Source organism: Poeciliopsis prolifica, unplaced genomic scaffold (genome assembly GCF_027474105.1).
Source record: "Poeciliopsis prolifica strain line A6 unplaced genomic scaffold, Auburn_PproV2 SCAFFOLD039, whole genome shotgun sequence".
NCBI lineage: Eukaryota > Metazoa > Chordata > Actinopteri > Cyprinodontiformes > Poeciliidae > Poeciliopsis > Poeciliopsis prolifica.
The window spans coordinates 2196933-2209259 of NW_026562414.1; the positions used below are offsets into that span (position 1 = coordinate 2196933).

The 12327-nt window shown below is 36.3% G+C and overlaps 2 protein-coding genes across 2 annotated transcripts; both read left to right on the forward strand.

The window, feature by feature from the left end:
- The first annotated feature begins 1863 nt into the window (after positions 1–1863).
- On the forward strand, positions 1864–5845 carry cnr1 (cannabinoid receptor 1). Its single transcript, XM_055054495.1, has 2 exons — positions 1864–2172; positions 2850–5845. Exon 2 carries the CDS (start codon positions 2895–2897, stop codon positions 4287–4289), a length of 1395 nt encoding a protein of 464 aa, XP_054910470.1. The 5' UTR covers positions 1864–2172; positions 2850–2894; the 3' UTR covers positions 4290–5845.
- Positions 5846–7896: 2051 nt separating this feature from the next.
- On the forward strand, positions 7897–11670 carry akirin2 (akirin 2). The gene is made up of 5 exons (XM_055054536.1): positions 7897–8392; positions 8747–8881; positions 9696–9845; positions 9933–10004; positions 10981–11670. The coding sequence occupies exons 1-5, from the start codon at positions 8221–8223 to the stop codon at positions 10989–10991; spliced, it is 540 nt and encodes a 179-aa protein (XP_054910511.1). The 5' UTR covers positions 7897–8220; the 3' UTR covers positions 10992–11670.
- Positions 11671–12327: the final 657 nt, after the last annotated feature.

Sequence of the window (12327 nt, forward strand, 5' to 3'; positions counted from 1 at the left end):
TGTTTGAATCATTGAAAGAATCTTTTTCAGCATCCAGACAAGTTGTGACAGAAAGAAAAATATGTTCTTTCCTAAACAGTCTGGTCATTTATAATCTTGTGATCTTTTTACACTTGCAGCTTTTCAGAGTATATGTAAATTAAACAATTATTATTGGATCAGTGTCTTAGATAAAAAAATACAACTACTATTTGTTTCATCTAAGATACATTTTATTCATATCAGCCATTGTTAGCAGCCATGCCTGAGTTGTTTGGTTAATTGCACCTGCGATGCTGACTGAATCATGGCCTAATTCCATTCCCAAAGAGTCATTTTTACATTCTGTCTTGTGTCTGTGGCTTTAAAATGTCAACTAACCCATCTGCTGTGTTTCATTTCCTCTAAAAAAGTCACTTTGCTCCCATGTTTTTCATCAACACCCTGCAGATTTTGTCAAGTGGAGTCAACATTGAATACATGGAAATCAGATCATTCATACTCACTGACTTTGATTTGTTTTTGTTAGGGCCCACTCTTTGTTCTTATTCATAACAGGATCTGACTCTTAATTGTTGGCCTCCAATGTGATTGAACTCGCTGATAACTGGCTGTGTGTCCAGTTTGTCCGGTGGAGTGGTGATATTGGTGTGAAAACATGATACAACATCTATGAATCATCACATCTCTTCAGAGTAGAAATTACTGGCCTCCTAAGATCAGCTGCATGTTTTTTGTTTTTGGTCAGACACGTGCTGTTTTTGTTCAGAGGTTGTTTTTGAATAAACTGCTCTTCTTTTGTGTATTGACCTTCCCTTTCACCTTCACTTGTTAAAATAGATTCAATGAGTCACTGAGGGTGCTCTCTTTGTTTTATGTTGTATTGTGTTTTTTATTTTGCTTTTTTGGGGGGTGGGGGGGGGTTGTTTAATGTAGATGGTTTCCTTTGTCGCTCAGTCAATCAGGTGTAGATGTCTGAAAAGTTGATCAATCTGAGGTTTTGGCTCTTCATGTTTTTGTTAAAATATGACAAAGTCTGAGCAGTGGAGTCCATGTGTTTCACCACCATATTTTAGACTTCCTTCCTGTCTTGCCCAGTGTCCGATTGAAATGCCTGCATACCTGTGGTTCTTTTTTTTTTTTATCTTTTTTTCTAATACAGACATGCTTGGCATTAATTAGCAAACTCGACAGCTCCCTAAGTTTCCCCAAAACCATAAGGCTCCGGCGGCTGGTCCCAGCCATCTTACATAGAAAAATCATTTCAGCCACTTTTATCCTGTATTTCAGTCTTTTTGGTCAGGATCTATCACATCCTGTCAGTCTGAACCTCTCCGCAGCTGAATTTTTAAAAAATGGGCTATAAAACACCTACAAGGAGTATAAAAGGAAGTCTAGCTTTGATTTGAAGCCCCTGCAGGACAAAATATAACCTGGATGCCAGAGTGTCTGCATCATAACATAAGGAAGGTTCACAGTCTGATGGCGACTCAGTTCAATCAATACCAGAATAATTATGTCACCCTTTCTGTTCTCTTGTAAAACTATTTTGTATGCTTCAAATATAAAAACCTGTTCCATCTCCTCTTCTTCACCATAACATTTATGGTAAAAAAAAAAAAATATATATACAAAGTGCAACATATTGGTGTTGACAAATTTCTTTTTTTTTTTTTTTTTTTCCTCTGCGCGCAGTTCTTGTGTTTTATTGCAGTTTGCCCCGACGTTGAGTGATGAGAATTTAAATATATTCTATCTATAAGCCGTCGCTGTCGTCTGCCTCGATCCTATGCGCCATGGAGCGATTGGCAGCTTCATGGGTTGGGCAGACAAAGCTCTATATGAAAACACGTGACAGGGCTCGGAGAAGCTGCGCCTCATAAGAGTGAAGACACAAAGAAAAAGGCTGGAGAGACGCTGGAGGCAGCAGCATCAGCATCGACGCTTCCAACCTGTTTCCAGAGAGAAGGCGCGCACTCCCGGTGACAACTTCGACTTCCACAAAAACTTCAGCTGCATCACGAATTGAAAACAAAAGGGATAAAGCTGAAAAAATGTGTATTGTTAATTAAATGCATGGCTGTTTTTTTTTTCTGAGCTCTAAGACTATTTGTGGTTCAGCAATGCGCTTCTGGCTCGGATTTACGCACGGCAATAAAGGGCGATTCTGCACACTTGAAAGAATTATGTAAGGTAAAGAAACGCATTTTCATTCATTTCTGTCTTTAAATAACAGCAGCAGGGGGGATTTTGAGGGTTTTGTTGTTGTATTAGCACTAATAAATTAAAATTCCATATTTAAAGAAATATCGCACAATTATATGTTAGTAAGAGTTTAACACAAATAGTAATTTTATTACGAAATTTTACTATTGCAATCAATAAAGAAACCAATAGTGAAATTGCAACAAATTGCTCTTCTAAATCCTTTAGGCACTTTAGTAGATGGTACTAACAAGCTTGAGAAGCCAAATGTAAAAGAATTCTATGTTTGTTTAAGTTGTTCTAGTTGTAAACTAGAACAACTTAAATAACATGTATTCATGTGCGCTGGTTGCTTGTTGGTGCCAATTGAGTATTAAAGTCCATAGAAATAAGAAATCATCGAGTGTTTGCATTATCAAAAACTGAGCTAGATTAGTTGAAAATTAGATTTTAATTATTGAGTAGATTCATGACTTTCTATGTCAAACATTTGCAGTGAATTGCTGTAATTATGTGCAGGTTATTTTTTGTTAATGGAATCTTTCTGCATCAGAGGCAAAGGCTGGACTTCTGCAAACACACCAAAGGAAAAAATATATATATATATACATTTAGGGCTATAAAGATGTTCAAAAATCTAATATTTTTTTGTTATCAATCTGTAGGTTGTTCCATCATCTAAGACTGCAGTATTATCTTCAGACACAGCCATGAAATCTGTGCTCGATGGGGTGGCAGACACCACCTTCCGGACTATTACATCTGGGTTGCAGTATCTAGGCTCCAACGACGCCAACTATGATGACCCCATCAATGACTTGAACTTAAAGGGCAGCTTGTCCATGCAGAAGCCCCTGTCTGCATTTCGCAGCAAGGTACCTACAGATGAAGAGCTTATCCTCAAGGGCATCCCCTTTTTTCCCACCAATGCCACAGACTTGTTTGGCAACAGGACCACATTTAGAGATGAGACTAATAATATACAATGTGGCGAGAACTTTATGGACATGGAATGTTTTATGATCCTGACTCCCAGCCAGCAGCTAGCTGTGGCTGTGATGTCTCTGACTTTGGGTACCTTTACAGTGCTGGAGAACCTGGTGGTTCTCTGCGTCATACTGCAGTCCCGCACCCTGCGCTGCCGTCCGTCCTACCACTTCATTGGCAGCCTTGCAGTGGCTGACCTCCTGGGCAGCGTCATCTTTGTCTACAGCTTTTTGGACTTCCATGTTTTCCACAGGAAGGACAGCCCCAATGTGTTTCTGTTCAAGCTGGGTGGAGTCACTGCGTCGTTCACGGCATCAGTCGGGAGCCTTTTCCTCACTGCTATCGACCGCTACATCTCCATACACCGGCCACTTGCCTACAGGCGCATAGTAACTCGAACCAAGGCTGTCATAGCCTTCAGTGTGATGTGGACACTCTCGATCATCATCGCAGTGCTACCTCTGCTTGGCTGGAACTGTAAACGTCTCAACTCAGTCTGCTCAGACATATTCCCCCTGATTGATGAGAACTACCTGATGTTCTGGATCTTCCTGACCAGTGTCTTGGTTATTTTCATCATCTACGCCTATATATACATCCTGTGGAAGGCACACCACCACGCTGTGCGCATGCTAAGTCGCGCATCCCAGAAGAGTCTTGTTATCTATTCAGCAGATGGGACTAAAGTGCAGACTACACGTCCTGAACAGGCACGCATGGACATCCGTTTAGCCAAGACCCTGGTGCTCATCCTGGTGGTGCTGGTAATTTGCTGGGGCCCCTTGCTGGCCATCATGGTGTACGACCTCTTCTGGAAGATGGACGATGACATCAAGACAGTGTTTGCATTCTGCAGCATGCTCTGTCTTCTCAATTCTACCGTTAACCCCATTATCTACGCCCTGAGGAGCAAGGACCTGCGGCGTGCCTTCCTCAGCTCCTGCAACCTCTGCCGGACCAGTTCCCAGCAGCTGGACAATAGCCTCGAGTCGGACTGCCAGAACAGAAATGCCAACATTTCTGCCAACAGGGCTGCAGAGAGTTGCGTGAAGACCACTGTGAAAATAGCCAAAGTAACAATGTCTGTGTCGACGGAAACGTCTGCTGAGGCTGTCTAATTAGCCATCAAGTGGGGAAAAGTGTAAATGTCATCCACCTTGAACGACCCCATTTCACATAAAAAGCGAAGGTTGGGCATTCCAGAAAAGTCCTCTCCTGAAAGTTCTTGACTCTCATCCTCACACAGATGCTTTAGTGGCTCCATAATTTTATTTTGGTGGATAAGTACATAGAATGCCAAAGTGCCAAATGGTATTGGAAGATCATTAAAGGGACTTGCAATTTGAAAAGGACTTGGAAAGACTATCATAAGTCTGCTGTTTACCACAGACTTCTTGATATCCGGTCAGCAAAGGCATATTATATTTTTGTACTGTGAATTCAGGTTTTGAAAAACTCTATCTTCATTTATGGGATAAGGGGCTACTGAAATTTCTAAGTAGAGATGTTTTACAGTGTCATGTAGAACTTGGTATGTGTTTCGAACCATATGTATTACAATTCATTGCGCCTTGACTTCCTATGGGCTCCATGTTGCATAAACGCATTTTTGAAACTGAATTAAAAAATATATATATTATTTTGTTCCAGAATTGTATGATTTCTGACATCACTCAGAGAATGATCAATGTATGGAGACATTTTTTTGAGAAAGGAAAGGTCAGGTAAAGTTATAAACCATGAAATATCAACTCGGACTTATAGGTGTAAAATATATTTACGAAATCTCATTTTTCAGTGGTAAAGTGATTTCTTTACTAGCTGCCTGCTTTTGCAGGGTAAAATATCTTTATTCAGTTATGTACCAAACAAATGTACAGTGTTTAATTGCAAATGAAGTGTTCCAGTTCAGCTATCCAGCCAAGTCAATTAAAACGCCAAGCTTTTTTTTTTTGTTGAAAGCCTGAAAGATTAAAAAATAAAATAAAATAAGAAAAAAAAGAGAACAACACAGTGCTGGTCACTTTTGTTGAAAACTAAAAAGGTTTTCAGACTAAGGCTCCTTTTGTCAAATGTTTAATTTTATTGAACTTCGCCTTGTATGTGTGGTACCTTGTGACTTAGTGACATGTTTCCAACCCTAAAGCCTTTTGATCATTGCAGTGAATTTTTCTTTGTGCTACTGTTGCATAAAACAAAAGAAACCAATGCACAGGGCTGTTGAATTGGTTTTGGCGTGACTCTGAATAACATAAAAATAACTGCTGTTAATTTTTTACCTCTCAAAATAAAGAAACAAAGGTCAGTGGCTTGTAACTTAAATGGAAATTTGTGTGTAAGACATATATGAAGATCAAAACTGACCTTAGATAATCCAACATAGCAAAATTGTGGTTTTTTCTGATAGATGATGTAGAACTTTTAATCTAGAAATCTCACAGCAGGATTGTTCTGTAAACATTTATCTCATCGTGAAGTTTTCCAGACAGCTGTTTATCAATATGCTTCTGCTGGCTCTTGTAATTTTAAATATTAAAGATCAGACGTCAACTTGTGGCTTATGTACATTGGTGGCATAATGAAGAATCTATGACTTCAAAATCACCTTCGGTCAAGTGTTTCTGGTATTGCTGTGTTAAAACTTTTGAATAAAGTTGCAGCTGGTGTCATGTTGCTTGCAGGTGTTTGATTTTATTAGTTGACAACAGGAAAATGACTGACGAAAGAGGGGAACATCTAAGCTCTATGCTGACAGAAGAACGTCAAGGCCCAGAGCGCTGTGCTACTCAGTCATTAATAATGTTTTACTGCCCCCTTGCGGGGGATGAAATATTGCATCTTTGCAGTCTTCTACTTCTCAGCTTTTAAAAAGAGACAATTTTTTAGGTAAATAAATACAATAAAATAACTACTGTTCCACTTTCCCTGCACGGTGCACCATCTGCCATTTCCCTTCATTGAATAAAATTTAAACATCTGCTAATGCAGATGTTCTCTGCATTTCTAACAAAAAGATAAAAGAAAGTGTTAACAGCTCTGTACTTAAATTAGACTTAAATAATAGCTAATTACACTAATAGCAGATTTCGTGATTTTCTTTTTTTACTCTGGCAGAAATCAAACAGAGCAACCCTTTTTCACAACTTGCCCTTTAGTCTTTATTGAGTTCACATAGCACATATTTCATAATTTTTTTTAGATGTCTTATTGCATTTGTAATTATTTATATTGGTGTAGAGCATAACAGGAAAGCAACAATATTGTTCTACGTTTAATGTTAGGAAATTTGGGGGGTTTTCCACTTCAACTCTTGAGAGTGTTGACATTTACAGCACTGCTCTTTTGAGAAACACATTAAGCTGGAAGTTCCTCTTTTAACCAGAATATGTAACATTTATTAATAAATGTAATAATTTGTAAAGACATTTAGGCGACCACATTTCATCTAATTTAAAAAAACAATGATACTATAAACTACAAAAATAATTTTGTAGTTATTAGCATAACTAATGACTAGTTATACTACTAACTAGTTATTAGCATAATAATAGCTCACCACCATCAAACATGTGTCTACTTCTATGTTAAGGTCACATAATTATAGGGGAAAGTGAGATTTCAACATAACTATGCTTATGTTAATAATAACTAGTTATTATTATGTTTTTAATTAATAATAACTAGTTATTAGCCTAACTATAGTGCTGTATTTATAGCACTATAACTACAGTGCTATAAACTGTAATTATAGCACTATAAATACACTGCCATAAACTGTATTTATTGCACTCCAACTATAAATACAGTTGTGTGAATTATCCCAGTGAGAACGTTTCTTCCATTTCTATTATCATTCATTTTCTATTATTTATATATAGTAATTAGTCTATGTGTTTGACATTTTATCAAATAATTTTTACACAACACACAGAAGTGGGTAGAGTAGTCAAAAATTGCACTCAACTCTAAGTGTAGAACTACTTAAAATTTAACTTTTTTATTATTTCATTTAAGTAGACAAAAGCAGCCCTGAATTAGATTAACAGGACAGCTAATTGTGTAAACAGTAAAAATAATTATAAGTATATAATAAGTAAAAAAATAAATCTGAGGTTTTGCTTAATCTGATTTCATATAACCACAAAGAGAAAACATTATATTGTCTGCAGGTTCACTTTGAATAATATATATTTTTTAAAAAAACATTGCAAAAAATAAATCAGATAGAAAAATTTACAAATTTCACAACATAAAATACTTGAAACCAATACCACCGGTGAGTGATGCGCACATTCGAATAGGACAAAGTACATTCAATAGCAATACAGGATTTACTATATGTCCTCAAATCATCTCCAAATGACACAACACAATATTCTATACGGTATTTCGTCCCTTATTTACTTATCATTTCTTGACGCGGTAAATTCAGATAATATGTCCTTATTGAACATATTTTATTTAATTAAAAAATTAATATGCAAAGACTCAATTAATTAATTAATTATCCTATGACTTTTTTTATTATTTCAAATGAAACTAAAACTTTTCTTTTGATTTGTGGCAACAAGCAAAACAAATTTGAAAAAAGACGCTTCCCTGGCCTATAGGGAAACGTAGTCTTCAAACAATATAAAGAACTGAGAGAAAGTTAATAAAAAACTACAAATTCCAGCACCAGTTCAAGTTCTTGCGCATGCTCATGACTAACTAAGAAAAGGATAATAAAAGAGAAGCTACTCCGAACCGTTGCTGTGGCGTATGACTTACTCTTAAAATCTGGTATCATCCTGGTTTGTGCTGCTGTTTTTACTTAGTTGTTTTTTTTTAGATTATCTGGTAATGTAATCTCTTATTTATACTTTTTAGAATTTATCAGTGGAGGACAGGGATAAGCATAAAAAAGTGCGTGGCGTCCCGAGTCCGGAATCGCCGCTGCTCTTTTTGTAGTTAGCATTAGCAGCACTGTGGCCCAGGCCAGCTACTTCCTGGAGACGAGGCTCTTTTAAGGCTTCGCTTTTCGCTTGTTTTTGATATAATTGAGGGATAATGGCTTGTGGGGCTACTTTGAAACGTACTCTGGATTTTGACCCGTTAATGAGCCAGGCTTCCCCGAAAAGGAGGAGATGTGCGCCGGTCATGTCGCCGGTATCTTCCCCACAGAAATATCTGCGTCTGGAACCGTCGCCTTTCGGAGAGGTCTCGTCTAGACTGACCACAGGTATGATAATTGGAGATGTAATAACTTTGCAATGTTACTTATGTTAAATTTTATAATGTTCACATGATCGCTGCTTGTTGAATCGTTTATTATGTCCTTATTAGTTTACTGTGAAGTGGGCATGTAGTATAAAAAAATGACCTTTGTGGTGGTCCTTTTCAGTTATTTTAAATATGTTAACCATCTATGGCTTATTAACGTTTATGTATGCTTACATTATAATCCAGAAATTTTTTTACTGCTATTTAAGCTAATTGGATTAGGTGTGTTGAACCTCGACTTTCTTTATTTTTGTACAAATGAAGCTCTTTAGTTCAAAGATGTTTATTTATGGACTGAACTTTATCTTCTTAGAACAAATTCTACACAACATAAAACAGGAGTACAAACGCCTTCAGAAACGTCGACACTTGGACAGCGCCTTCCAGCAGACAGACAGCTGCTGTCCTCTGGATCTGCAGACCAGCCAGGCTGGCTCTCCTTTACCAGGTAGACACCATGTCCATGTTCTAATAAGGATTTAGTCTATTTTTCACGTTTATAATGTTCTCCTACTTCCAGTTCTAAGTCTTTTTTTGTGTGTGTTAAAAGTACACCCAGTTCATGTTATGAACAGTATTTGTGTTGAAAGAACAGTGGTTGTACATTAGATTTTGGTATTTTTTTGAAATCTCAAACAAATTAACTATGAATCTGACATTTTTAGCTCTCTTTCGCAACTTATTTATCGGTCAGCACAGCTTGTGCTTTGTTGTTGCCAAGAGAGGGTAGATCCTTACTTTGACTGAGATTTCAAAAGACTGCAAAGATTTCCAAATGCACCATCTTCCATGACAGATTAAAACTGAGCAACATTTCTGTTTTTCTTTCAGTCTCTCTTGCATTATAATAAACTACAGAAATGCCACAGATAGGTTGCTGTTATGATGATTTTGTAGCATTTTTTTATGGTGCTCTCCAGGATTGGAAAAAGGTCAGATTTTTTTTACCACTGGACCATTACAGATCATGTCCTGTCAATGACATGATGCGTGTTTGTAGCTGATTGTAAGAGCTTTTTAAAACCTTGATTCTCAAACTGTATTTATGTAAAGTGTTTGTTTTTGTGTGTACTTGTTTGATGATTCTTAGGTTTAGCACAAAGACTTGAACTCACATGAAAAAACTAAACTTTCCTGTAAACTGTGAAGCCTCTCTTGCCTTTAATTCAGCATAATAAAGACAGATCTGGCTCAGTGTTTCAGGGATGTTGGTGGTAAATATCTGAAATTTTTCATGCTATCTATGTTTACTCTCCTCACAGGTACCTCTTCAGATGCCTCATCTCCCACCAGGAGGGAGCAGCCACTATTTTCCCTCAGACAGGTTGGGATGATCTGCGAGAGACTACTGAAGGAGAAGGAGGACAAAATCCGAGAGGAATACGACGAGATTCTGACGACAAAACTTGCTGGTGCGGTTTTTAAAAATGCATGGTACACTATTAGAGCACTTGTAACACACATTTGCTAAAGAGATGAAACTGCTCCTTCTTTGATAGAGCAATACGATGCGTTCGTCAAGTTCACACATGACCAGCTGATGCGAAGGTTTGGAGAGCAGCCTGCGAGTTGTAAGTATCCATAACATCACAAAGTTTTCTCACCCATTTTAGTGTCTTCACGCTGACTCCACTGTCAAGAATTTGTCTAAAGTCATGTTTAATCTCTAGTCAGAGAAAGACGATGTATTTATTTTTTATTAATGTTAAGTGCTCATGAAATCTAGAAGGTAAGCATGGTATCAGGTTCTCATTACAAGATTGAGAAGAATTTGGTCACTTTAAGGTGTTTTTGTTTTCAGTTTTATTACATTATGTTGAATTTCTCCTTTATTCTGCATAGGTCAAGGCTGATATCTGTCACAGCTAAAACAATTAAATTACTGCTAAACAATAGTTTTTGTGCAGAGTTTTTTCCCCCTAACTTTGTGTAGCATATGCATATATAACAGAATATCAACTTAGAATAACAATAAAAAATATATTTTAGAAAAACATGTAAGAGGAAAAGCTCCTCTCCCTGCAAAGAACAAATAGCATGTTGGCCAGAGGTTAATGTGTTAAGATTTCATATTATCATTTGATTTATAGATCAAAGTTATAATAGTGCGTGATATATCAGTCAATTAGTCTGTGATCAGAATCAATTGTCTCAGACAGAAGCTCAAAAATTTTAAACACCAAAAAAAAAAAGAAAACCTGAAGTGTGTATTTTTATTAAATGTATTTCTTAATTTTTCTTTTCCTTCTTAAGGTTGACAGTGTTGTAGTGCTTAAAAATAACATTAGATTTTTGTTCTTTAGCAAAAAGTCTTTTTATATTTTGCTTTGTTTACATCTGTTTTACTTTATTGTACCAGAGGAAAGAAAAAAATATTTTTTTTGCCTCTTAAGCAAAGATTTAGGTAGAAATCTGTACTAGGACATTGACAAAAGGAAAAAAATGCAGCTGAAACTGTGCCTCTTAGAAATACATTGTATCCTGATGAGATCACAACATACAGAAGCATAAAGAAATGTTATTTTTATTTTTTATTTTTTCTTACAGATGTCTCCTGAGTCCTGCTTTCTAATCTCGGGATATTCCTTTAGGGACTTGGTGGATCTCATTGGACTTTTGCTGTGCCATATTGCCTCTCTGTGGACTCACTGCCTCAGGCATCAGTCACTGGCAACAACATTTGCTGTTGCTCAGAGGGTCCAGGAGAGTTTCGTGCTGCCAACATGTCTCAGAGACTACCAGTGACCTCTTGACTGCTGTGTTGCATCTGGCTTTCCTCTAATGCCTTCATAAAAGGCTGTCATCACACACTCTGCCTTTTTTTATTTAACTTTTTTATTTCTTTCGTGTTATTTCACCAAGGTTGTGAAATAACATCCTTGGTGTTATTTCACCAAGGATGAAATAACACCATCTTTGGTGTTAGTTCATCCTGTATACAGCTTTTCTGTATACATTTTTTAAAGGGATTGGAGACCGAATAGTGGCAGGAAGGCAGCTCTCTGACTGGGCTTGAGTTTCAACAGTTGTCTTGGCTTTCTTCAACATTGTATAAAGTGTTCTGGTTATTACTGCTTTTAGATTTGTACATTTGTATACACTGTATTTCATTTGTTTCTTTAACATTTTTTGGCTTGACTTTGTTTACTGTATTCCAATGTTAAGAATTTTGTTTGTTGTAGGTTTAAAGGGGCTTTGATTCAAATGTAATGAATAAAAACTTGGCACAAAGATGTTCTTACTGCTTTTTAAATTTTTTCTTAGCAAAAAGTCCTTTTATTTGTCTTGAAGTACTTGAATTTTTTACTCGATTTAAGAAAATTAAAGCTAAACTAACAAAGGCACAAATGTATACAAGAAAAAGAATTGACTTATTTGTGAAGTTTATAAGTAACAGTCTTTACCATGTTTTATGCCTACCTTTTCTGACCTCAGTCCACCTGAATAAAGATTTATGGCTTCAAATATTACATAATCTTTTGAAAAAGGACAACCTGTCATATTGTAGGAAAGTTGTGTAATTTTTTAAGAATTTTATTCTTGGGTTTTAAAGTAAAAAATAGTTTACTAGAAGGGAGTGAATGTAACCCATGAGGAATAAAAGCACAATTAAAAAATTTGAACTAAAAATGTTGCAGCAGAAATGCTCCAACGTTTTGCAGCATTATTTAAATAACTTTTATTATTTAAGTAATTGTTTAAATAACAAATGCCTTGCTGCTGAAATGTGCTATACAAATAAAATTTGATTTGATTTTAACTTAATTCACGAATTGAATAACTACATTTAAAAACGTCAGTTCATTAAAACTGTTAATGAACTGGAGTTATTTAAATTAATTCAATAATTAACTACATTTAAAAGCACCAATTTATTAAAAAAGTCTTTTTGGA

Coding starts and splice junctions, on each gene's coding strand:
- cnr1 (XM_055054495.1), top strand. CDS start 2,895: ATGAAATCTGTGCTCGATGGGGTGGCAGACACCACCTTCCGGACTATT.
- akirin2 (XM_055054536.1), top strand. CDS start 8,221: ATGGCTTGTGGGGCTACTTTGAAACGTACTCTGGATTTTGACCCGTTA. Junction 8,882..9,695: donor GGCTGGCTCTCCTTTACCAG/GTAGACACCATG, acceptor CTCTCCTCACAG/GTACCTCTTCAGATGCCTCA. Junction 9,846..9,932: donor TCTGACGACAAAACTTGCTG/GTGCGGTTTTTA, acceptor CTTCTTTGATAG/AGCAATACGATGCGTTCGTC.